The 25,799-nt window shown below is 40.0% G+C and overlaps 1 protein-coding gene and 1 long non-coding RNA gene across 2 annotated transcripts in view; both read right to left on the bottom strand.

The window, feature by feature from the left end:
* Positions 1–2,269: 2,269 nt before the first annotated feature.
* LOC145215225 (uncharacterized) lies at positions 2,270–3,636 on the bottom strand. Its single transcript, XR_013857235.1, has 3 exons — positions 3,503–3,636; positions 3,356–3,429; positions 2,270–3,176 (listed from the first exon to the last, which is right to left on the bottom strand). It is a non-coding gene; the product is annotated as an uncharacterized LOC145215225 (long non-coding RNA).
* Positions 3,637–7,179: 3,543 nt separating this feature from the next.
* The window catches only part of LOC145215084 (uncharacterized), a 69,812-nt gene continuing 51,192 nt past the window's right edge, over positions 7,180–25,799 (bottom strand). The window contains exons 78-107 of the mRNA XM_080083733.1: positions 25,445–25,621; positions 24,659–24,826; positions 23,914–24,075; positions 22,866–23,087; positions 22,426–22,599; positions 21,873–22,021; positions 21,394–21,494; positions 21,181–21,325; positions 20,403–20,614; positions 19,976–20,099; positions 19,639–19,882; positions 18,932–19,134; positions 18,771–18,865; positions 18,155–18,319; positions 17,917–18,052; positions 17,331–17,819; positions 16,636–16,903; positions 15,737–16,207; positions 14,998–15,350; positions 13,388–14,771; positions 12,828–13,092; positions 11,551–11,772; positions 11,126–11,262; positions 10,946–11,053; positions 10,347–10,482; positions 9,894–9,987; positions 9,585–9,822; positions 8,976–9,218; positions 7,949–8,037; positions 7,180–7,670 (exon numbers count right to left, since the gene is read on the bottom strand). Coding sequence (XP_079939859.1) covers positions 7,434–7,670; positions 7,949–8,037; positions 8,976–9,218; positions 9,585–9,822; positions 9,894–9,987; positions 10,347–10,482; positions 10,946–11,053; positions 11,126–11,262; positions 11,551–11,772; positions 12,828–13,092; positions 13,388–14,771; positions 14,998–15,350; positions 15,737–16,207; positions 16,636–16,903; positions 17,331–17,819; positions 17,917–18,052; positions 18,155–18,319; positions 18,771–18,865; positions 18,932–19,134; positions 19,639–19,882; positions 19,976–20,099; positions 20,403–20,614; positions 21,181–21,325; positions 21,394–21,494; positions 21,873–22,021; positions 22,426–22,599; positions 22,866–23,087; positions 23,914–24,075; positions 24,659–24,826; positions 25,445–25,621 — 7,211 coding nt within the window. The 3' untranslated portion in view covers positions 7,180–7,433. The remainder of the gene's footprint in view (positions 7,671–7,948; positions 8,038–8,975; positions 9,219–9,584; positions 9,823–9,893; positions 9,988–10,346; positions 10,483–10,945; positions 11,054–11,125; positions 11,263–11,550; positions 11,773–12,827; positions 13,093–13,387; positions 14,772–14,997; positions 15,351–15,736; positions 16,208–16,635; positions 16,904–17,330; positions 17,820–17,916; positions 18,053–18,154; positions 18,320–18,770; positions 18,866–18,931; positions 19,135–19,638; positions 19,883–19,975; positions 20,100–20,402; positions 20,615–21,180; positions 21,326–21,393; positions 21,495–21,872; positions 22,022–22,425; positions 22,600–22,865; positions 23,088–23,913; positions 24,076–24,658; positions 24,827–25,444; positions 25,622–25,799) is intronic.

Genomic DNA, 25,799 nt, shown 5'->3' with positions numbered 1-25,799 from the left:
TATTCCGGCGAAAACCTACCGAAAACCGGATTTTTCTTCGATTTTTTGACCCCCAAAAATCGAGAAAACGGAAAGGCTATAGCCTTAGGTTTTTTTCAAGAATCGAGTCAAAATTTTCGATTTTAAAAACCGGTTCAAACCGGTTTGGGGGGTCAGTTGGAGGCAGAAATCGGTCTAAACCAGTTTGAAACTGGAATATTCCGGCGAAAACCCACCGAAAACCGGATTTTTCCTCGATTTTTTGACTCCCAAAAATCGAAAAAACGGAAAGGCTATAGCCTTAGGTTTTTTTCAAGAATCGAGTCAAAATTTTCGATTTTAAAAACCGATTTGGAGGTTCGGTAGGAGGCAGAAACCGGTCAAAACCAGTTTGAAACTGGAATATTCCGGCGAAAACCCACCGAAAACCGGATTTTTCTTTGATTTTTTGACTCCCAAAAATCGAAAAAACGGAAAGGCTATAGCCTTAGGGTTTTTTCAAAAATCGAGTCAAAATTTTCGATTTTAAAAACCGGTTTGGAGGTTCGGTAGGAGGCAGAAACCGGTCTAAACCAGTTTGAAACTGGAATATTCCGGCGAAAACCCACCGAAAACCGGATTTTTCCTCGATTTTTTGACCCCGAAAAATCGAAAAAACGGAAAGGTTGTAGCCTTAGGGTTTTTCAAAAATCGAATCAAAATTTTCGATTTTAAAAACCGGTTTGAACCGGTTTGGAGGTTCGGTAGGAGGCCGAAACCGGTCGAAACCAGTTTGAAACTAGAATATTCCGGCGAAAACCCACCGAAAACCGGATTTTTCCTCGATTTTTTGATTCCCAAAAATCGAGAAAACGGAAAGGCCATAGCCTTAGGTTTTTTTCAAGAATCGAGTCAAAATTTTCGATTTAAAAAACCGGTTTAAACCGGGTTGGAGATTCGGTAGAAGGCAGAAACCGGTCAAAACCAGTTTGAAACTGGAATATTCCGGCGAAAACCCACCGAAAATCGGATTTTTCATCGATTTTTTGACCCCCAAAAATCGAAAAAACGGAAAGGCTATAGATTTCGAATAAAGTCCACAGGCACAACATTTCTTAATCCGGTGTAGTTTTGTGGTTTTAATTTCCTCTCGTTGCCATATTTAATACTGCGTGCGTTCGCTTGAATCATTCTTTTGTCCTCGTGTCATCTAAAAACAGCAACTTTAAGAATTGAACAGGTATATTCTGTTTTAATAGTTACTTGGGGTTTGGTTTTGATTTGGTTTAGTTGAATGATATTATTCCAGCTTCATGACTTTTCGCTTCATATTTAACATGCGCTCGATTTGTTTGTATTTCTTTTCACAGGTACATAAAATCTTGAAATATATCGTTTTTTTTAGAAAAGGTTTTTAGAAAAAATAGCTATCAACTTCAAATGCAAAGGAAAGAAAGCCACACAATGGCAAGGAGACGACACAAACTTTCACTGAATGACAAAAAGTAATTGAAGCACTGGACCAGGGAGCTCTGAAAAGGGCAGTATCTCAAAAGTTGGGGGTATCACTGTCGCATATTGTGCATTCAAAAGAGAAACTTTTATGTATCAAAGCAACGTATAAAGGGCTAGACAACAGACGTATGAACACTTTGGAGATGCATTTTTGGAATAGTACTTGCCAAGACTAGGGACTTAGTCGGTGACGCAAAAAAGCAATGGACCTTGCTATATTGATTTCGGGCGTCGATTTATTCCGTCGCTGAGCTGGGTTCTCTGGACAGAACGCCACGCTATTAATTTGAAGCGACAACAGGAGAAACCCGATACTCAGCTTCAGACATGTACAGTTGTGACGAAACGGACCTCTATTTTCGTAAGCTTCCTGAGAAAGTAACTTTGGTTGTCGAATAAAACTTATTTTAACAGCTTTAGTTTATCGGATCCATCCATGTTCGTCGATATTTTAATAGCGACGAACGTGGATGGATCCGATAAACTAAAGCTGTTAGTAATTGGAAAGCCCAAGGAAACCCATCGTATCACTGGAATCAAGAAACTTTCTGTTAAGTATTTGTCCAATAGCAATGCCTGGTTGACTTCAGTGCTCTATCTCTATAGGCCAGAATGCTTCAAAAAATTGGCTGTTATTTTCTGATTACAATGTCGGTTTTGCGTCAAGACAAAACTTCCGTTACATATCATGGGTTAGCTCGTGGCGATTTAACAATCGTTTGCGCTGAAGCGTGTCTGGTTCTTTTTACAAAATATATTTTGCATTGCTGTCTCTTAACAGAAGTAGCGCGGCTGCTCAACAAAACAGCAAAGCATTTTTTTCGAATATTTGCACACACTACACTAAACCATACATCTGCAAAAGGACTCATTTATAGCCCGATAATTAGAACGAAGTAAATTTAGGAAGTTGCAGAAATATAGAATGAGGAAAGTAGCAGCATGCTTTTAGCGATTTAATTAAATACAAACACAACAAAGGAACAAGGTACTGTCAGCATAGTGAACAATTTTAGCTGCCCACAAAACACTTTTCAACCACCTCCAAGAATAAAAACACAAACTTTGTTACAAACAACTTTTCTTTACAAACAATATCACTGCAAAAATAATGTTAAAATCTGTACAAATTACAGTGATGTCACGTTTGAAACATGTCACAATAAAATAACATTTATATACTTTGTTCAAAGTCTAAAAACAAATCGGTTTCCTAGCACCCGAAAGTACATTATATAATAGTAGTAAACTGTACGCCATTCCGTTGCAAAAAAAAATATTGAAACATTGCGTCACTGTGGCGTTGTTGTCAAATAAAGGTAATGTTCTTGTTCGACTGTACATAAAACATGTCCGTTGCGCGTTTTGCACGTCGTACTCGCGGTAAGCAAGTGAAGCAGAACATAGCGCGCTACTGGCCCGAAAATATTGGCTAAAGTTCCAGTTTTATGTTTCCTTTCTCTGTAGGTATTGTTGTTGGAATTACCACCGAATAGAAACGTAGCTGGAAGTCACGACTTTGTGTCCATGTGACAAAGAACTTGCCTATATAGCCCCGAATGACGATCGGTGTTCAGTTGGATTGTAGGGTTCGGTTGACGTCATCAGATAGATTGGCCGACAATAGAAACGTCACGAGAGGAATTCCCCAATTGAAGACTGCTCTGCGCGAAGCGGTGAGATCGAGCAAGTGGTGTAGGCGTCTGAAACAAAACAACATTTGTTATTGGAATAAACCAAAACCTATAACAAGTGAAGTTAACACATTCATGTAAGTACACTCAGAATTAGTCAATTTAAAAATACAATAGAGTCATTTAAAGATGGGTTTTACAACAATTAACACTATTATCCGAAGCATAATTATGTCAACCACAATTACCTTTTTTCTGCGTAGATCCTCGTTGCAATTAGTATTCGCTCGAATGGGGTATGACGTCATTTCGCCTAGTGCATCTAAATACAAATCGAAAAACTGATTTTTCATATGTTTTTAAAAATAACTTGTACGTACGAGAAAATGACTTACAAAAGCTCGGGGCCTTTGGTTTTCCTTTGTCCTTTGGTTTCAATGCTTGCACAAAAAATGGAACACTAAACACCTATAGAAACAAATTACCTATTTTTGTATTGAACTGAAAAATAAAAACATGATGTTTTGTAAAACCTGCAAAAAACACAATAAACATTAGTATTAAAACGGCAGTAGCCTTTTTTTGTCACTTGTTTTTCCTTTTTCCTTTGGTTTCAATGGTTGCAATAAAAAAATGTAACACTAAATATCTATAGATTCAAATAATCTATTGATGTATTAAACTGAAAAACAATGTTTGGTAAAACCTGCAAAAAAGGCAACAAACATTAGTAATTAAAACGGCAGTAGCTTCTATTCTATAACCTGTCAAACAAGAAAATTTAAAACAGCAAACATACAACCTGAAAAATACATTCTTTTAAAACACTATCATCCCTAACACCTGCAAAACAGAAGTAAAGGTTTCGAATACCAAACAACATTTAACAACTGCAAAAAAACCATTATCCTAAAACAAATTAAGTTATAAACCCCTAAAACCTGAAAAACAAAACAAGGTAAATTTAATTTGCTGTAAAACCTGCAAAAATTGAAATGTTAATTGATGTAAAACCTGAAAAACATTGATATGTCATTTGCTGTACGTTAAGTACCTGAATATCCTGGGTTGTATGGTTTCACATTTTAATATTTTAAAACATATCCCATATTTTGACTCCAATGCTGAAAAAGACAAAGATAACAAGGTTAGTTTTGTGGCATAAATTGACCAACAACAAACAACTTACTTTTTTACACTCTTGACTTTGATACTTTTACAACAAAAACCTCACGTCTCATCTAAACGTTTTCGTTGCCTGACTTTTGACGATGGTGGTTCGCATGGTTAGAGCGAGCGACGGACAATAAAAATACACAATAATAAGATAAAGAACCTGCCAGACTGATATAAAAGGCACAACACCCCCCAAGAACTGGTCTACTTAAAAAGAATTGAAAGGATAGAAAAAGTGAACTCCACACTCTGCTTTTTTGATGAAAGAGGGAAAACGACAATAAAAAATAATTAATTTTCGGCATACAAAATTAGTGAATACAGTAAGATATTGCCATGGAAAGAGTGACAAGGTTGTTCGTCTGCTTTGTTGCAAAGCATAGATTCTGAAAAAAACGTTGGAACCACCATCGTCCCTACGCGGCCGACGTAATAGTACACAATACAAGCTTGCCTCGACTAACTGACCTGCATACAACCGCCGCATTTTAGCCTAGAAAAATATAAAGTGAGTCTGTCGTGTTTTACAACCACCCAAAGTGCCATTGCCCCATCATGACTGGGAGGCCGGGCCAAGCAGGACAGCGCAACTGAGGTTAAGTATGTAATAGATTAGTTAGCCTAAATTCACGAAAAAAATGGGCTTGACCAGCAAAATGGAAGGTTTGGGGCTTTTTAATCGGCAACAATTTAGTTGATCTGGCATTAGTTTTGGTAATAACGGGAGTAGGCTAATTACATCACATGCTCGGTATCCATTTCGCGGCCTTCTTAAGGAAGAAAACTTTGAAACGGATATACAGGCATGAAAAAACAAGCTGGTCAAAACCCGAAAAAAAATCCACAACATCCCTATAATTACAGTTAATACAGGCGCAGCATAATGTTTAAAAAGGAAAGATGACGTTTAAAGCGTATAACTCAACAACTGCGGGTCACTTTCCTTTGCCCTCAGAGTCCCCCCCGCAAGGACCCAAATGAATTACGCAAACGCCGGGCTGAGTATTTTTAACAACAGTTTGCGCCCTATCAGGGTGGCTCACGAAACTTTTCAGGCAAAATGCTATGCCGGCCCCCTCAAACCCACGAGCCTGGGTCTTCATTGGGAGTAGCGATGTCCCTACTGAGTTCCGCCTGCACCGCGGCCAGTGCAATGCGGTGGAAGCCATGCCAAGGCCGTGTTTCTAAGCGAACCTTATTTTAACTAAAGCCATTTAGCAACGCGCCACACCTAGCTAGAAATCGATCTAAGCTAAAGTCCCTAGGTGGCGCGCGAATCCCAAACGTACCCCACATATGTTACCTATAACCTAACCTTAGTTAATGAGTGCCACAGTAGTTCTAGCCCTGGCGCCAATTAGCTGTCATTAGTAGCACTCCTACCGACTTGGGCCTCCCATTTGTCCTATGCGGACAAAGTGAAGGTCACTCACGCTAGCGCCAGTCAACCTAAGTTAAGCCTAACAGCTCCGCTATCCCGGTTGACCCACGACAGATTCCTATTTTTACATACAAATAAAAATTTGAAGTTGAGAAACGTGGAGGTGAATCGAAGGTGATAAGACCACCGGGTTGAAAACATCCGTATTCTGTAAACAAAATAATGCATTAATTGGTGTGGTCATATAACGCCAGTCAACTTAAGTCATAAGGGAGAAAAAGTTCCAGCATCTGTGCCAATTAAAAAAAAACGCCCGCGTGTATGACGACATAATGCCCGAAGCGCGCTCAGTTTAACAAACTTATGCGTGTAGGTTTTGTAGCATTGTAGCTGCCAGTTAACGTTCGGTTGGTAATGGCGTAAAAACAGTAAAACTGTGATAACAAAACAACATTATAGACTATAGTCTGATTACATTATAAAATGATTATAATCGTTTTTATCTTATCATGTACATACACATGATTCAGTTAACACCAACAAGACAACTGGTAACTAAACCACTTAAAACGCGGTTAAATTCAACAATAAAGTTGCAATACCAACACTATATTGCAGCGGTGAACAGCGCAGAGTAAAATACAAAGCAGAATTTACCTTTTTGCTTCGCCAGCCTTCCACCTCCGCACAGCACAAACTTAACGATTCAAATGACTTGGCCAGGAATGACTTTGGCACGAGAAAACTTTAGTGAGATCGGATTGGTTGCGCCATTCTAAAACCCACTCAGGCGTGTCAAATGTTGAGGTGGCACGAGAAACAAAGGAATTTGTAATTAAGATTTGTGGTGCTTTGTACTGGTTGAAAACGAAACATTTCCGGGTGGTGTTTTCTGTGTCGGATTTTTAAACTGGCAATATACTTCAATGGTCATGTACAGGCTATATTAACCATATTAAACAGTCTGATGCAGTTGAATCTGAATTGGTGTAAAATGATTTCTTATTCACCCTTTATAACAAATTTATTTGGCAGAGTTTGAAATATTTTGCTGTAAAGACAGTTGACAGCACAATTGCAACCTAATTTATGTCTAACAGATGCTGCACAACATGGCCGATTTGAACGCCAAAAGTGTCACTTATTACTTAATTTCCAACGAGCCACCAAATCTATGAAAGGCTAGCAGATAGCGGATGATTGTCTTAACTGGTTTGAGTGGCTTAAAGTTATAAATATATTTTTCAGTTTTAGGATGAAAACAATTGTACTGTTATTAGTGGCGCAGCCAGAACCAAACGTAAAATTTGTTTGGTGGGGTAATGTTGACTTTAAACCAAATTGCAATTTCAAATTTTATGGCCCTTCTGACTGCATTAATGACTGATTTAGCCTGCTTCTGCTTGTTCCGAACGTTTGGACTAAATCTATTGGTACTTTCCTTCCCCACGCCCAGAAGAAAAAAATCATGTCACCAATTCATTATCTGTTTCTTCACCCCTTAAACTATCAACATAATTGCTCTACCGTTTATTATGACTCTAAAACACTCGAAGGTGAAGCACAAACAATGAAGACATGATAAAGGCACAATACAACAACAAATCGAACTACATATGGTAATGACGATTACAGTAAATCACGATAAACTTTCGCTAATGAAATGTAGATATGTACAAATGGAAAAGAAAAAAAGCTAATAGATTGGCCGAAGCCAGGGTGCAAATCCGTGGTCGTCAAGGTAAAGACAGTCCGTCACCATTTTTCATTTAATTCCTTCTGTTCAATAAGTCGTCGATACCTCTTTGATTTCCATTTTCACCATCCTGGGCATCGTCATCGTTTTGGGGCTTGACGGGTTTTAGAGGTCTGCAACCGAGTACTTCCAAGCGCAGAGTTGCAGAGTTCTTCCAGGTGATCGGGTGGATCCGCATGTACCGAGTAACGAAAGCTCTCTCGAAGGTCGTTTTCTTGTGACTTGAGGAGTCCCAATTTCCGTCGAAGGTCTGTCACGAAATCCAGGTTTAAACATGTTGCCAAACATTCTTAAGGTAATCTCTACAAAAGTGACTCGAGCTAGTCTCATTTCATTTTGAATGACACTCTTTCCATGTTTCAAAATATAATTACAAATTCTTATTCATTAATTGTCGCTGAGAACAAAACTTCAATTTCATTTGAAGGAATTTTGGTGAACGACTGATATAACTAATAAGCAAAATGTAAACAAGTTGCTAGACACAACAGCCAGGACAAAGGTATGCTGCATATATTCTCATCTTACATCGTTTAGCATTGTCCAGTTTCCACCATCCGTGCTGTGAGATACGTTGAAGGTTGTCACGTACGATCTGTCCCAGCGATATTTGCCGCCTGTAAAGTTCAATACAATGTAACAGAACGTGTAATCCAATAAGTCAGGTGTTTATCAGTAAAAATTACGCGTCAACCGTTTTCGTTTCAAAAATGTATAAAGCCGTTAAAAACAGAACATGTTCAGTTGTAGTTGCAAGTTGGTGCAAAGCAGTGGTTCTCAACCTTGTACTTAACGTCACCCGACGAGTTGCGTCGCTGTGTACCACCTCCCCTAAGCCATGTTGGAATGGGTAGACTAAAAGACAGGCCTATTCTTTTTGACTAGGCTGGCATATTTTGACAACCAGCAAGGTTAGCAAATTCAAAAAATGTCAAAAACACGAGTTTCGCCCACAACCAGGTCTGCTCAGTTGGGTCAATGGAGTTGTAACTCTTACGCGTAGGTTGAGAACTATTGGTGTAAAGCAGGGCTCTTCAACCGGGGTACTACCCTTACAGGAGTTCCGTGATCTTTAGGCGTTGCGCAGGGGTTCTCAGCGGTTCGGTGTACAAATTCAAACGTAAATGTATCATAACAATATCATTGTTGCAAACAGCAACGTTTTGCCTGTACAATCTAGTTAACTTTGGTTGCGCCAGTGATCAATTGTGACGTAATAAACACAGCCTTGATACACCCTGGCAAAATTGCAAGATAAATGTAGAAATGACCGTTACAAGTAACATGTCAATGCATTTCAGTGAATCGTTTAATTAAAGTCAACTTATATTGTGTGCTTGGGGAAATGCATGTTTTTTCTTTGATGTAGCCTACTTGTATTACATTCATTAATTTTTTTTATTGGGGTTCCGCAAAGTTTGACAAAACACATAAGGGTTCCGTGCCACTAAAAAGGTTGAAGAGCACTGGTGTAAAGTGTCAATTTTAAGAGCAGCAACAAACAATCTATCCCGTAAATTTACTTGAATGTTACCAGTAGCGTAAGTTAACCGACCTTGAGTAATAACTCCGGTGACGTTCTTTTCAATGACAAAGTCCACTTGGAACCAGGGTTCAAGGTCATGACTGTCTGCCATCCAACCTTGAACGCGGAAGCTGTCGTAGTTGAGACGTCCGTACTTGGGGTAAGCCTTGCTGTATCTCGAACATCGGTAGCAGTTCTGTCCCAAGAATGAGGAAGCACTTAACTGAGTGTCCCAGATCTCACAGCTCTCCATTCCAAGCACGTCGCAGCAGTCTGTACACACAAAAAATATTGAAATAACTTAGAGTCTCCCTGAAATTATAGTGCAACGTTTGAGAGACTGGTATTGTTCAAACAATATGCTTTACACAGGCGTAAAATACTTTAAAAAGACCTTTACAAATTTGAGCGCATGATTGGAATATTGGTAGTGGGTGTAACCATTGTTCGAAATATTTTAAGCCTTGCATGCCTAAATAAGAAAAATCACTCTGTACAAACCACAATGAAAGTTCCAGATTTTTGCAACCTAAAACTTATCAGTATCCATTCGTGTTGTTATCATTTTGTCTTTAAGGTGGCAAGATTTGGAATGTGATTACTACCATTATAAGAATAAAGCAATTTTTTTTGGCTTACCGCAAGCTGGGCACCCATAAAGTTCCATTCTCAAAGCGCGCTTTTCTTGCGCCTCCAGTGGATAAAGTCGGAAGTGCATTCCTGACACTAGCGGCAGCACATCCCGCTTCACGACGCAAAAGTCGTCGCTGTTGCCGACAAACTTCTCAGGATATTTGTTCCAGTGTGTCAGGTTGTTTCCAGTGCGAATCTCATACGATTTGATCCAAGATGGTGTACAGCCGTTGTAGTAAACTCCCTATAAACAGAATAATGCGAATTAACCGCGTTGATTTCTGTTAAATTAGAAGTTTGGTGCTGAAAACATACCTGGGTGGCGATTGCTGTAATTCTGGTTTCCTCGGGGAAACTCACTTGAATCCAAGGTTCCCAGTCATCGTCAGATGGAATCCACGCGGAAGCCCTAAATAATTCAGAATTATATTTACTCACTTTATACAATTCAAACTATTAATTGCTTTTGTTATGACGTCATAGTGTTTAAAATCGAACCGACAAGCACGAATCGATGTGCTTGCTGATTGCTATTTAACTAAGAAGATTGTACAAACCACTATTACACACAAAATGCCCATACGCGAAGCCATTACCAGTTAATCAGATAGAATAATTAAATATGCACGCAGAGTTCAACAGATTGCCAACGCCTGACATATACAGCATTGCAGGTGGATTTCTAACCCCGGCTTATACCGTTGGGAACAAAAATATACTAGTCCAAATGTAAATAAAGACGACTGAAGAAACATTTAGTTTGCTTACCATCCGCTGTTGTAAAGTCTGGCCTTGTGTGCAGACCACTTCATGAACCAGACGCGCTGGTAACGACGTTCAGAAGAAGCACTGAACTGTTCATCTGCTATTGTGCACTCTTCAATGCCCAATGGATCCATGCACGCTGGAATAAGTAATAAACGAATGTATTTTTTACTGTTAAAATGCATTGATTTTAGAAGGTGCGTTTTTACAAGGCATTTTCTCTCTTGCATTTTCTTTTACTGTTTTCTAGTATATGATTTTCTTTTTTCTATTCTTCAAGTAGTTTTTACTTTTGGCATCTTACTGCTGATTAGTATAGTCACTTTAATTGGTACCAAAACCCTTGTCTTTTTACTCATCTGCCCTACCAGCACAGCTATGAGCATTAGAAACAGTAAAGAAGGTTAAAAAGGGTATTAGACTGTGTTTGTTATCTAATCTATTAGTGTAAATGTCACACATTCCCGATTAGACAGCTGCTCCGAGGTAGCTCATAATGCCAGTTTACTCGATTTCATTTTAGCAAATATTTAACATCACCTCAACAATTTAAATGTAAATTGATGAGGTAAATTTAACAAAAATTTTAGATTTGAACTCACGTGTTTGACAGAAGAAGCCGGCGTATCCAGCAGTGCAGATGCAATGATATCCACATATCTCGTCCACACACTGCGCTCCGTTCTGGCACAAGTTCACTTCGCATTCGTCTGCACATGAACATACGTAGATTAGAAATCGGACAAAGGTAGCAACAAAAGTCTGCCTGTCAATCAACTTACTGATGTTGATCTCGCAGTTTACGCCACTCCATCCACAAGTGCAGTTGCATTGGTAGGTTGTACCATCCCTGTTGTCGCAAACACCGTCGTTCTGGCATGGATTCGATATACAAGGGTCGGGAAGGTCTAAGGTAAATCTGTAGAAATTCAGTTCGCATGTCATTTGGTACAATAAATTTTTAAATCCGAAGGTATTGGTCAATGGCAGTTTATGCTAATCGTGGTTAAAAATTGCGTGCAACGGCAAAAAGTTTTGTAATTAGAATGCTGGGCTTCTACTACTTTGCGCATTTAGAAAAGTATAACTGAACAACTGAACTACTGAAAAAGTAGACTCGAACCGAAAAAAACGGCATTATTTCGATAATCAAACATGTTTCAGGTGTTCGTTTGGCTCTCTCTCAGTAGATAATAGGAGCGCTTACCTGCAGACGCCAACGTATGCATCAGCCAGTGTCTGTGCGCACGCAGTGTCGTTGTGTAGTAAGACTTCCTGGATGCACTGCTCCATGAAGATATCCTGATTTTCACCCAGCCCTTCTTCACACAACGGGTTGTCCATCATTGGGGACAAAGCGTCTCTACAGGCGTCTTCAGCCCAGCTCGTGTCATTGTCATCGAATACTTGAATCGGGGGCTCGGGCGTACTACACACACAAACAGAAAATCGTAAAGCAAAGACCATCCACTTTAGGGATAAGGGATATTTATTAGGTAATTGGTTACGGATGCTATGCTACCTAAGAATACTACAAGCATAAAAGCTAGCTGAACAGTTTTGATAAACTTTAATACATACAAGCATAAAATTATGTGAGAGATAATAAGGCTGAAATATGCTGTAAAAATTGTAGCTCAACTTAATATAATAACAAGCAGCAGTCTCGTTTGAAAATGCACAAGACTTATCAACCGAGACAGCGACCAATCCCAACCATTCTTACTCAACTAATAACCGAGTCAAGTTGTACAACAATCTTACCTTGTTACTGCTTTCAAACGTTACTTTAACAGAATTTTGTAAGTTCTTTGTTACGGATGCTAGCAATACTACGAGCAAAACAGTTCGCTAATGAATTTTAATATTTTGTACTTGCATGTACACAATTCGATTAGGTTGTGTCAAAGTTATGTTTTAAATTATAAGGATAGGCTGAAACGTGTTTTTAAATTTGCAAAACTCATCACAAAAAGTAGGTAACAGTATCGTCTGGAAATGCATAGGACATAACTATCCACAAATGCGACTAGTTGCAATAATAACGGCCCATCTCTAAACAAGTTGTTAGGGATGGGCCGAGCCGAGCCAGAACCCGAGTACTCGGTACCGAGCATCGCTGTTTTTAATGCTCGGTGCTCGGCCGAGCAGTTGCACAAACTGACCCGAGCGTTAAATTTGCATATTTATGCCCTGCTAGCATACGTAACTAGCGTTCTAAAGGGTGTCTATTAACAAAAACGAAAGATTTTTCAAATGTACTAGATGGTGGAAAACACGAACTTTGTGGACATGTACAGCTTAATAAAACACCGCCCCGGTGACGTAAGAGACCTTGTAGAGCTAAAACGTAGAAAGGGGATTTTTTTGTGACGTCACAATGCACCGAGCGTGCTCGGCCGAGCACCGAGCATTAAAGTGAGATGCTCGGTGCTCGACCAAACAGAACATTTGCAGTTTTGGCACATCCCTACACAATTCTACCTTGTACATCCACAATCGTCGGGCGAGTCAACATCATCCACAGGACCCACCACTGGGCAATCTGATGGTGTCCAGAATGTTCCATGTGTAAGACCGGATCCAACTCCTCCGCTTCCTCCTCCACCTCCACCAGAACCGCCGCTTCCACCAGAGCCTCCGGAACCTCCAGAGCCACCGGAGCCGCCACTACCTCCAGATCCACCGGAACCACCAGAACCTCCACTGCCTCCAGTGCCGGAGTAGATGATGTCGAATGATGGACAACCTGTACAAAAGTTGGACTTAAATGAGCTTGAGTCTGTTTTAATTGTAACACATGAATAGGATATTATTTTAAACGTTTTGTTCGTCAAGTTATCCACCTGTACCATGTTTGTCGATCTAAAACCCGTGGACTCGATAAATTACACAACAAATTAAAAACAATAAGGTACAAGAACGTAGATTTATTGTTCCACGAAAGTTTATAGTGAGAGTTTACCGTTATTGATTAAGAAATGCTGTTGCATATTAACCAACATGGATAAACACAACACTTCTAGCTTTTCTATAACACTTACCAACGATTGCACAGGAACAGTGTGATCCAGCTCCTTCGTCGAACTGCCAAACTCCAGTGAGAGTCGAATCAGACTTAGCAGTACCAGATCCAAACTTAACGCCGAAATTCTGCTGACAATCCGTCTTGTCCAAATTGCGAGTCCACAAGTGGCACTCGTCTATACTGCCCACAAACGACTGCGAATAACCGAAATGATTTCCACCACCTGTTCCTGAACTTCCTCTTGCTACAAATGATCCTCCTCCAAGATTGATGCTTCCTCCTGGTCGGAACCAGTACGATCCTCCTCCGTTGAGATTTACAGCGCCACTGATCTCGCTTCCAGTGATCCTGCGTCCGATGATGACGATACCAGTGGACGTGACGTAGTTGATCCATACGTCACCGCTCGAACGATGACAGTTGATGACGAACATACCCCAATCAAGGAAGGTCTCGTATGTTGGCGGGCAGATACCAGTGTCAAACCAAACTCCATTGCATCCCAGTTTCACGCCGTTTCCGATAATAGCCAGGTCGAATCCAGTGACTGTAGATGCATCGCTAGACGGTGGTGAATAGGAGAAGAAAACACCGAAGCCGTTTTTGTGCGCCAACTTTACGTAGCACTCGACTGCGATATCTTCGGTGTCTGTAAAGAGCGCGTCTGTGAGCTCAGCTACAACAGTGAGGTTCCCGGTTTCAGTGACGTTTACTTCTTCGCTGTGGTTGTATCTTCCAAAAGCAAGGCAGTTTCGGCCGTCGTCTCCGACACGCGGTTCTTGGTAGTCCCCGTCTTCGTAAACGAAAAACGAGTCGGGCCGGTCAATGATAGATGTTGCAGATCCAAACTGACTCGAAATCGTTTCCTGAGATAGTGAATCAACCGCTACAAAGTTTCCTTCCACATCAACAATGTCAGTGTCTCTGTTGCCGTCTGGAGTCCCACCCAAACCGGGTGCGAGGATGTTTAGAATTTCGGTCTCATTGCTACCTCCATAGCGATACGGCTTGTCCGTTGTGCAGTAAACATTAAGGAAGGTATTCTGAATGTTGACCCTTACGATGTTATGAGTAAGGTTGACTCCTAGTTGTTGTGTATGGTTTTGCACAATTTCCACCCAAGTTGTAGCAATACGCGTGATAATAGAACCGTCGGTAAGGGTAAAGCCGTTCTCCAAACCCTTCTCGATGTAGATTTTGTTTCCATTGATCCAGAACAATGGGTCGTATTCGGGAACGCCGTAACTGTTGTAGGACGACGGTTGCTCGTTAAGGCCAGTCATGGGAAGAGGCACACGGATCACCACGTAATTGGAGCCGACGTTTACTACGGCCTGACTGATCGAGTGAGAGGATGGAACGTAGTGGCTGCCAGAATCACTGCTTCTTCGGGAGCGAGACTGCGAAAACCAACAGCGGTAATTTAACAAAAAAAATTCATACGATTTGACTGAACAATTAATGATTTTCTGTCTTATTTCCTTTAAATAACTTAATTACGTGTCGAAACCGTGTAATTTGGTAATGCCAGTATTTTGATCTTGCTATAGCAGCCTACTGTATGGCAATGTAATATCAAACCCTTAGATTGAAATCTCTTATTGCCACTGTTCCCTATGTATTTACCTGCCGGACGTAGACTCCAAGCTCCGATGAGTTCACCAGGACAAACTCGCCATCCAAGGGAAGTTTGTAGCTTACGCCGTCGTAGGTAATATATTCGCCCGATCCGTAACCAGAAGTGGTGACCTGCTCAAGTTCGGGGTCAGCAGCAATAAGATAAGTGCTACAGTCCTTGCCGGTGTAGCCAGTGGCACATGATGAGCAGTCCACAGAGTTTTGAGCAAAGTTGATGGGACACGTACATGTGCCAGCAAAGGGGTCGCATTTGCCGAATCCACTACAAGGGTTCGAGGAACCACCGGGACATTGCTGGTCGCATGCGGTGCCGAACCAACCAGTGAAACAGGAGCACACGCCTGGAGAAAGAAGTCAAACATAGACATGTTAAATGTTTACAAACGGAATCCTTGAAACACTTTACTGACCCAAAAATCACATTCCTCGGCAAAATAAACTTTTATACTGTGTAGTGTTTTAGCGCGTGGCAAAAATGTAAATGTTCTATTTGGCTGAGCATCTAGTGGTCAAGTTATTATTACGTCACAGATGTAAAAAAAATAGTTTCCATATTTAGAATTCCTAAAAACTAAAACGACCCAGTTTTAATGTGCCAAAAGATGCTTGGAATTTCTAACGTCTGGTCTTAAACATAGACATTTTGCTGACAGTAATGATGCTCTGTACCAAGAACTTGGATTCTAATTTGACGCAACTCATACTTATGATTTTCACGTCGTCTTACCGCTTGTGTCTTTTGTTCCTGAGATACAAGGGGCAGCGGCCAGCTGTTGACATCTGTACGTCGTCTGTAGGTATTGCGGTTGGCTGGTACACAGTGCAGTAGCGGGCCATTCATCCAAGCACAAGGCGGTCTGGCAGAAATCAGCATAAGCCAGTACGGACTGAGCGATGTTATCCAATCCACCAACACCCAATCCATCGGCAACACAGCTCTGGTAGAAGTACATTGCCACTGCTGTGCCAAGAGCCGAGCATTGCTGGTTTAATGTGTCACTGTATATAAGGCTTTGACAAGTTTCCTCGACAGTGGATCTGACTGTGTCGCTGTTTTGCACGTTGACTTCGTCGTTTGGTTGCTGTCCGACCAGTAAGCTGGTTCTCGAGCAAAGAGTCCACACAGGACGTGGTCGACCGACGCCGATCATGTAGAAGTTGTTGCCAGATACTGAATCCCTAGCCACGTGACCTTGACCTGCAAATAAAATCTCAAGTTATTTTTAACTTGACATTTTAGCACTCGAGTGACATAAAAAGAGTATTAATTTGCTGCGTTTGCTATAAATTTTCTGATGCAGTGGTTTCCAACCTGGGAGGAGTTTTAACACTTGAGGGGAATTTACTTTAATTTTTACACGTGGTTTGTAAATATACACTCCAGTTTTGGAAATATTACCCGTAAAGGGAAAATAACCAATTTTAAATAATCTTTGTATGGTTAAGAATCTGCCATGTAATTTATTGGGAAGGAATGGAAATGTTTTAGGTTTTTAAAGAGGGGAATTCTTCCAAAAAGGTTGGTAACCACTGGTCTAATGCATATTTCATGCACACAAACTTTTCATGAAAATTATACATGAGAAAAAAATGTCACTAAAATGGCATGTAGATGGCCAAACGTACCTTCTGAGAAAGTAAACAAACTAGCCAAGTTCTTCTCTGTGGGCTCAATGATCCGTCTCATGTTAGTTTGAACTTGTGTTCTTTCCAGTTCTCCCTTCCAGATCCTCACATTGTCAACTCTCATTCCGAATCCGTCCTTGCTTCTTGCCGGAGGACGCCACTGACCCAGTGACAAGATGCCTCCAGGTTCAAAGATGTTTTCCCCGACATCAGAGAAGGAGAATCGGGCAAGAGATCCTGCTGCTTCCGGACTGTCGAAAGCTATCACCTGTAGAGAATATCAATTGACTTTACTAAATTTGTCCTTTACGGTAAGGAAATTTTAGACCAGATAGGAGGTGTGCAAATAATGACAAAATATTATATTTTATAAATACTGCATAGATATCTAAAATACCCTGGACGAAAATCGGCCTTTACAGACAAAAGTGTAACAAGTTTCATTCCTTGGTACTTAATAATACTGTAAAAGTTTTACATGGTATTTATATGATCGAAATATAAAGTAACTCTTTCAAAGTAATGCCCTTTAGGAGGATAGCATAAAATCCTCGATTGTCAATTTATAGCTGACACACAATCGAAGACTGTAACTCTATGGTCGATATGCTCAGTCTTTTTCAAATACAAGAGCTTCTTTAATCCATTCAGGGGTAAACATAATGCCAACAGACTTTTCGTGCATTGAAATTTACCTGCATCATGGCATCGTTCTTCTTCCACGTGACCGCAACGTGATACCAAGTATTGATGAAAATCCTGAAGGGAAGATCGTGACGTATAACCTCCTCTACATATGACACCTTGTTCGGGATGGAATACGTCACACGGAGAAGCAACTCGCCAGTGACGTCACTCGCGCATACGTGCAACGTCACTGCCTTGGTCTCCTCGCGTTCGTACGTCATGACGGCATAGCAACCGGTGGCGAGGCCGATGACGCCAACTCTTACGTCAAGTTCGAATGATACGTCATAGTCGGAGAAGGATCGTAGTGGTTTGGTAGTGATGATGGTTCCATTAAATGCCAGGCAGCCGTCGGACCCAGATTGGGAAAGATCCCTGTAAGATGCGCTGCACATGTTTGTGAAGAGATTTTCTTGCGATGCGTCCTCAGCTGACGTCATCCAAGACTCGACAAAGCGCGCCACGTCTTCGGCAGTAAGTTGGTCGCTTGGCAGAACCTTTTCAAACGTTGGTGGTTGAATATACGTATTTGATTAACAACATATTACAGAAAAAAAACTTGTTGGTATTACTTAGCATAAATTCTGTGCATACCATGTTATCACTTGTCGTGAAATCGTCTGTTGTGTTTCCGTTACAGGAACCCATTAAACCCACAGACTGGTCGCAGTTGGCCTGATTGCTCTTTATTACCAGGTTGAGATGTTGACCAACCACGTGGACTTCACAGCTGAAAACCAAAAATCACAGTGGTAAATGTGTTTTTGTCCATTTAACGCAAGTATACAAAAAGAAAATGCGGGTATTTAAAATTTTAGGCTATTTTCGTTACCTTAGTGACGAAGGCTGAGATGAGTTGGCCGTTTCGAATTGTTCGATGACGTAACTGCCTGATGATGGTTGACGGACATTAAACAAATCAAAACTCTTGCCTTCACCGACGACCAAACTGTTGCCATTCATGCAAATCGATCCGTCGGTGTCACTATCAGTGTATCTACAAATACGAAAAATTAGGCTGCCAGTATCTTCATGCCATTTTGAAGGTTCCCGTGTTTTCAGGGGATTTAAGGTCTGATGAAGGCGGTATACCGACACAAGCCGGTCTCTCAAGTATTCGCATATGGCAAGGTCGATTCCCGAAAAGAATCCTGTCGTGGGCTCGAATCCCAGCGCAGGCTAATTTTTTTATAACCTGTGCCTTGCGATATGAGAATGCTTGAAATGGCCGAATGATTCGGTATGACGCCTACAATGGGCCTGACGTACTATGATTGATCAATAAATATGCCATAATCGCTGGTCTGCATGAACGCTTCAGGGCTATTCCGAGTACCTGTGTACGTTCACCTAAGCTACTTAAGATTTGAATATACAGAAAAGTACTGATATTAAGCAGTGACCAAACAACACAACAAACTTGTCAATAAAGGTAAACTAATACTTACCCAGCTTGAACCACGAGCACGTTGTTATTGCTCAGTTTGAAGGCAACGGCCGAAACGCAAGATGAAGCCAATCCATTACAAGGTACAGTTCGTATCTGCAGCATAAACAATACATTATTTCTCTTCAAGCACATTCAAACAGTATTAACAGCCCTATATACCTGTACGCTCAACGACAGCGACTTATAAAGTACGAAATCTCCACTCTTTTGCATGTTATACAGAGAACCGTCGAATGTGGTGAAATGCGATGCGGAGAAGGTCAACGCAGCGAATTCGCTCTTTGGTGGGTTTGCTGCCTCATCGTTCTGCGTCTCGTTTGAGGTTGAAGCAGTTTGTGAAACCACGCACTTGTTTAGGCCGCCTAAGTAACAAAAACACTTATTGTTAGTATTAAAGTAGTACACAAAAATAACGTTTTGAATTTAGTCTGGTCATCCTCATGCTCGCTGAAATGCTAGGTCTTCCAAAGAGGTTAAATCATTACTTCATGTAAAGGCCATACCCATAACCAAATGATGCGTCGTGAAATACGTTGATTTACTTGTTAAAGGAGTGCACGCGATCAAACAGATTATAAACGTAAAAAAAATACAAAAACTTGTTTTAAAAAAAATAACTTTAGACACAAGTCAACACAAACATACAAATTTTTACTAAATAGTATTGCGATTGAAAAAGGGTAAAACATAACACTTTTAGTTGCTTCGACAATAGGCTACTGTGGCTTTCGCAATATCACAAGTCGAAATTTAAATGGCAATCACAAGTGCTGACGCCGTTAGTATAAAAAACAAGAAAAGGGGAACTGATTTACCACCACAGGTACTTTTTTCAATCGAAAAATCACAACAACTTTAACACTCACCTGGACAAGTGGCGACGTTGCAGTCAATTCCAACCCATCCGTCCTTGCAAGTTCGACAATTGGTTTCGTTCTGGTAGTTCGAACCACAACTGCAAACCCCAGTTCCCGAGTTACATACGCCATGTCCGTAGCAGGGATTCAAACCACCCCCTGGACACTCGTTTTGACAACTGGATCCCCAGTAACCATGGATGCACGCGCAATAGCCTGGGTCGTTACTAGGGTTAGGATATGGACCAGCGACCTGTGCAAAATATAGGTAAATGTTTATAACTTATAGCTTCCGTTCCGTGTTTTTGTGTGAAAAATGTTCCGTTGGAACTGTAACGTGTTTTACCTGCGTGGCAGTCTGTGATTGGTTGCAGATAGGAAGGTCTGTTGCGTTGGTTGATGCCATTTCGGAAACCCTTGAACTTAGTGGATTTTTCACGTACCAGTTTATCATCAATTCATCAGTAAGGCTGGACAAAAGACATGCAAAAACAATACAAAATTAAATATGTCTTATCAAATGCTCGTCCTCTAAGAACCACTATAGTCAACACTGATAAACTTACACTCGCTTTAAAGTTTAAATCCTGTTCTGTTGCAATTCGGTTTAACGTTAATAGTTTCATAAAGTAATTGATAACAGCCCAAAAGCAAAAAGCACAAATGAATTTCTTGGTATTTTTAACGAGAATGATAAAGAAATTTGAATTTAGTGTTTTAAAATTACTTAACCCAAAACAGCAAATACACATTTCCCTATTTCTTATACACACCTAGCACTGTATACGTAATCGAATCTGCCGGGATAAAACTCGGTAGTTTGTTGAAGAGAAACTTGAATTCGCCGTTGGTTGTTTTGATCCACGATAAAATGGTTGTCGGGTCCTCTTTCAACATTCACAATATGCTCGTTGAGATTTTCGTAACCAAACCATGCAATTCCATCACTTTCCTCAGATCGAGGAGTCACACAGTTGATGATAGGCTGTGAAAGAATCCAAATAATAATGTTCTGAACGGTAAAACTAGACACTAGTTTTCATGAAATGGAGTAATACTTTTGTTAATCGTGGTGCATTTGTAGGATTTTACATTTTTTCACCCCTTTTTCATTTTTTTTTCATGTTTTGCTATACTTTTTCCATGATTTTTTTGAATTTTCATTTTTGAGCCTGAACTAGAGATTAACATCCATTTTTGGGCCATTCCATGAAAAAAAAAATTATGATATTTGAAGATTCTTGCCATACAGTTTTATTAGAAAACAGTCAAATCAAACCAATGCCTGATTTCCCGTATTCCTACGTAAAATAGTAAAATTATGGAGGTTTTGTTTTAAAGATAAAAAAACAGCCACCAATATTCAGTTAAGTCAAACCAGCTGAACCATGTACATAAAAAATACATGATATACTTAGTTATACATTAGTTTTGATCATACCAATCATTCCTACAATCTGCTTAATCTATTTGTTTTATATCTTTATTTTGGCGATAGTGTAGCTAAGATGACAACAACCAAAACAAAGGTTGAGCTGATAATATAGATACCGTGATGACTTGTGTGCCACCGCTGCCCTCGTTCGGATGTTTGTATTCGCCCTGAGTGCCCGCGCACTTGATTGTACAGTGTCCGGCTCCAACGTAGTCTTGATGACAGGTTGTACATAGTGGAGCATCCCAACCAGTCTTGCATCTGTTAATGATAATAGCGTTTTGAACGGCAAGCTATTTTTGTTAAGGTCACTCATTTGCTTAACTTACGTGTCACAAGTGCTTCCCACCCAATGACCATTGATGTCATCGTCGTAGCATACACATTGTGTGTCGTTCCCGGCGCGCCCGTAGCCATGGAAACAAGGTACCTGTAACATAGGAAAACAAATTATATTCGGCGGTATTTTATGCATTACAGTTTGAAAACTTTGTTCATTTTAGTCATTTTAGAAAAAGAGTACACAGGGTTACAAAACAACCCCAAAGTTAAAATACGCAGAAAATGAACAACAATTAAACGATGTATTTGCAAGTATGGGAGTGGATCTTACACAAGAAGATACATGCTGCACGAGTGTAGATCGTAAAAAAGTATTTACGTAAACAAGTTATCCCAGTTTGCATAGTTGCGTGGCAATACAAGTAGGAAAAACGGCAAAAAATGCTGGACAAAAAGACTGTTAAAAGTTTAAGGGATGGCGGATATGTTTGTGTTGTACACGGGAATATGAAGAGCTTCGTTTTACCTCGCAGGCGCTGCTGTATCCGATACTTCCACTCACACAGCGCTCACAATCTGACCCAGTATATCTTGATCGACATCTCTGGCAAGCATCACCATCAAATCTATGCTCGCACACACACTGTGGTGCTTCGTTGACGAGTAGACACGAGCCTTAATGTAAAAGCAAATGTGTAAACTCCCAAAATCGCAAGCAACAGCGGCGGCTCTCAACTTTTTTGGCGTTTTAGGCATTTTTTTTTTCGAAGCGAAACTGTTTAATTTATTTTCAACACAGCAAGAGGCCTCATGAACACGTGTAGTAAAAATAGTTTAAGCAATTGAATATGCAATTTGATTAAACTAAACCTGTGAGTTTAATTAAGAACGGCATTAAAATCTGTGAAACAATTTCGACTTTTGCTACAGAAAGTTAGCCCAAACATTTTCGTTTGGCAATGTCGTATAGGAGCGCTATTGAGAAATACTCCTCTTTGAGCTACCCACACTACAATACAAATCAAACTGGCGTATTTTCTGCTTTGAATTAAGTTTTTTTGTAAAGCCACAGTACTAACCGCGTGCATTGCAGTAAGGCGTTCCTGGACAAATGAGTTCAGAGCAGTCGTCACCGCCGAAACCGGGTTTACATACACACACTGACTGGTCATTGATCCTCACACAAGTACCACGATTAGTGCACATCGGTTCACCTGGACAGTGCAGATCCTGACACGACGAACCCTTGAAGCCTGCAACAATCAAAGATTTAGTTTTGTTATTATAGTGAACAAAACGTCAAGCCAAGAAACAAAGAAACCAATTGTGGTTTGATCCTTATTTTGACTTTGTGATTTAGTTTATATATTTCTAAATGTTTGAAAAGCTCCTGTGTTTTTTATTTGACATTTAAATTTCGGAAAGCCTAAAGTTTGAGCCCAAACCATATATGATACTTTAAACAATTAAATAACTATTTACCAAGTTACCGACATAAAAAAAACGGATCATTTAGTACCTTCGTCACAGACACAGGTCGTGCCGTTGGTGCAAGTTCCTCTTCCAGAACATTCCACGTCACAAGCGTCACCCGAGTAACATTGGCTCGAACATTCGCAGATGTCGCTTGCCGGTGGATTCTCAGTGCCGTGGATGCAGCTTATTCCACACGAAGATCCTATCCAACCCGATGAACAGTTGACACATCGAGGTGGCGAGAACGCTTCACCGTCACATGATCCTGTAAGATGAATAAGGAATTTTTATAGGTGAGAAGCGTACAAAGTAAAGGAGATTGTTTTTTTAAGGTGTTTTGGGGGACCGAAACGGTCCCCCAAATTTCTCCAGCGGTTTCCCAAAATTTAATTTAACTAATAAATAATTCGTTTAAGCAAATATGGCTATTTTTGGGCATTTAAATGAAACACTTGCGGTCCCTTAAAACTACTTAGCGGTCACCTAAACCAAACCTTAAAAAAACCCTGTAAAGGACTGTTGTTTTTTTAATTTTAAGAATGCCTGCTTGTTATGCGTCCGATATTTTAATGTTTTCCACTTTTTTTTCTGTACATACAATTTAGTGCCACAACGTTTGCGCCGGATTTAGGACAGCAAAGAAAATTTTAACCTTGATTGTTTAAAAAAACGCCTATATCCATGGGCTCAATGCCAGTTTTGATAGACAACGTCCTTGTGTTTACATATTTTTTTGTGTACATATTTTGTTTTAGCATCAGCGACGTTAGTTTTCCCCATGAAAGAAAACTTCTCACCGTAGATAATTCGCTATCATACATTGTGACAGTAAAGGTGAGATATAATTGTAGGAAAAAGCAGGACATTCTTAAGCAGTATTAGCAGAGTAAGGTGGTTTGGTTTGTTATTTACCTAGTTTTTGCGATCTAATAATTTTCTGGGCATACGTGAATGACATAAATAGACTAAAATCAGTTGCATTAGATGCAAGTGTTGGACCGAAAAAATATTATCTCTTCCAAAACCTTATTATATTTGGCTTCACACTATTAAGAAAAACGTTGTAGCCTGCTTCACTACTTATTACTTACCTCTCTCGAAGCAATCCGGAAAACCAGGACAGTCGGGTGTTTCACAACCGTCTCCCTTCCAGCCGCTGTAGCAATAACACAGTTGTTCCAAGATATCACAGTGACCCCGTCCAGTGCAATATTCACCGATACCCGGGCATCCCTGGGTTTCGCACTTATCACCTGACAACAAAACAATCGTGAATGATGTAATAATGTTAATAGTAGGATTCCCATGTGTTCTTTTAGGGCAAATAACATTGTATAGACTGAGGTTTAGTAACTAATCAATACAAAATCAGATGCGTCATGAAAATAAATCAAGATTCTTTTCAGCATCCAATAACAACAAAATATTCTTGTAAAAACAGGGAAAGGTGTAGAAAGTAAGCAAATGCTGCCAGAAACCAATTAAAAGGTAAAATTTGATATGTCGCACTTAACAAATACAACTTCAAACTACTTTGTTACAAGGGTCCTTCAGTCGATTTTTTAAGCTAAACCCACTTACCACTCGCATGCAAATTTGTTTAAAGTGAAGCTATGCGGTAATATTCCTAACTCCTACAAATTTATTACGAATTATGTTAAAATTGTACTTGAATTATTTTAGAATTTCCCCTTGCAAAAAGTTTTCCAAAATATTTCAAAATTTTAGGCAAATTTCCCAAATTTAGATTTTCTTACCGTACCTGAACTGAGTAAACAGCATTATTTTCTTTGCTGTTTTCTGTGCACGAGACAGATTCAAATAGTGATCTCTTACCCCACCACGCGGAGTTGCAAGTACATTTTCCATCCTGACAACTTCCCTGTCCAGCACATTCAACGTCACACGCTAGTCCAGTGTGGCAGGAATCACAAACACATATTCCTTCCTCCTCATTCGGTGTTCCAAACGCACATGGCGTTTCGCAAGCCTCACCGAACCAACCTGGAAACAGTAAGACAGTAGCAAAACCGATTCAAACTGTTGTTTTTTAATCCTACTAAGGTAAAATGCTAACTTTAAACCCACATGCTGTATGAAAGCAACCACCACTACACAGCGCCCCCCTTTTTCCCTCTACGTGCCGGCGCCCACGCAATTGTATTGACACTTTATTAAAATTGGTACTTGTTAAACAAAGTTTAATATAGGTTTCTAGCTACTTCAGTTATTTCATTGGTAACAACCTCAACCATGATTTTGACAGCAGTAAATGGTGTAAGTTGTATCTGAACTTGCGTCAGCAAATCTTTTTTAATCGAACAATAACAATTTGTCAAAACTAATTAAAATTTTAGTCTATATAAAAGATATATATCTCATCACCAACCATTTTTAAATCAGTAAGCTTATTTTAAGGCGACTGTGAATTTACCCCAAACAGATTTAGATTTTCGCTTAAGTTTTACAATACAAGTTACACCCACACTTAAATCCATGTAAAACCGATTGCAAGCAGTCACAAAGAGCTTTTATTAAACAGAGAATGTTAGTTTTTTAAACTCTGAGTAAGATACAAATGTCAAACGTACAAAACCATTTACATGGTGATCTAATACTGACCATCGTTACAGCTAACACATGAAGGAGGTTCAGTCGAGGAATCGCAAGTTCCACGGTAATTGCAATCTGGTTCTCCAGGACAATCAGGTATGTGGCAACCACTTCCAGTCCAACCCTGGTTGCACCAACACGTCAATGTGAGGAGGTTACATTCACCCTTGTTGCTGCAAGGAACACCTGCAAACAACGTGTCACATCATTGAAAAAACAGATCAGTTCCCAGTCCACGTGAATACAACTTTCAGCACTTTAGAGCTGGACATACATGAAGAATTAAATGTAGTAAATTGAAAAAATATATAGGTGATTACAGTTGATATAACAAGCACCATAATAAAGTATTTTAAGCACAGTG

This window comes from Phallusia mammillata, chromosome 2 (assembly GCF_965637545.1).
Source record: "Phallusia mammillata chromosome 2, kaPhaMamm4.hap1.1, whole genome shotgun sequence".
Lineage (NCBI taxonomy): Eukaryota > Metazoa > Chordata > Ascidiacea > Phlebobranchia > Ascidiidae > Phallusia > Phallusia mammillata.
Note: the sequence above shows the minus strand (reverse complement) of the source record. Positions and strands in the feature narration are given on the sequence as shown.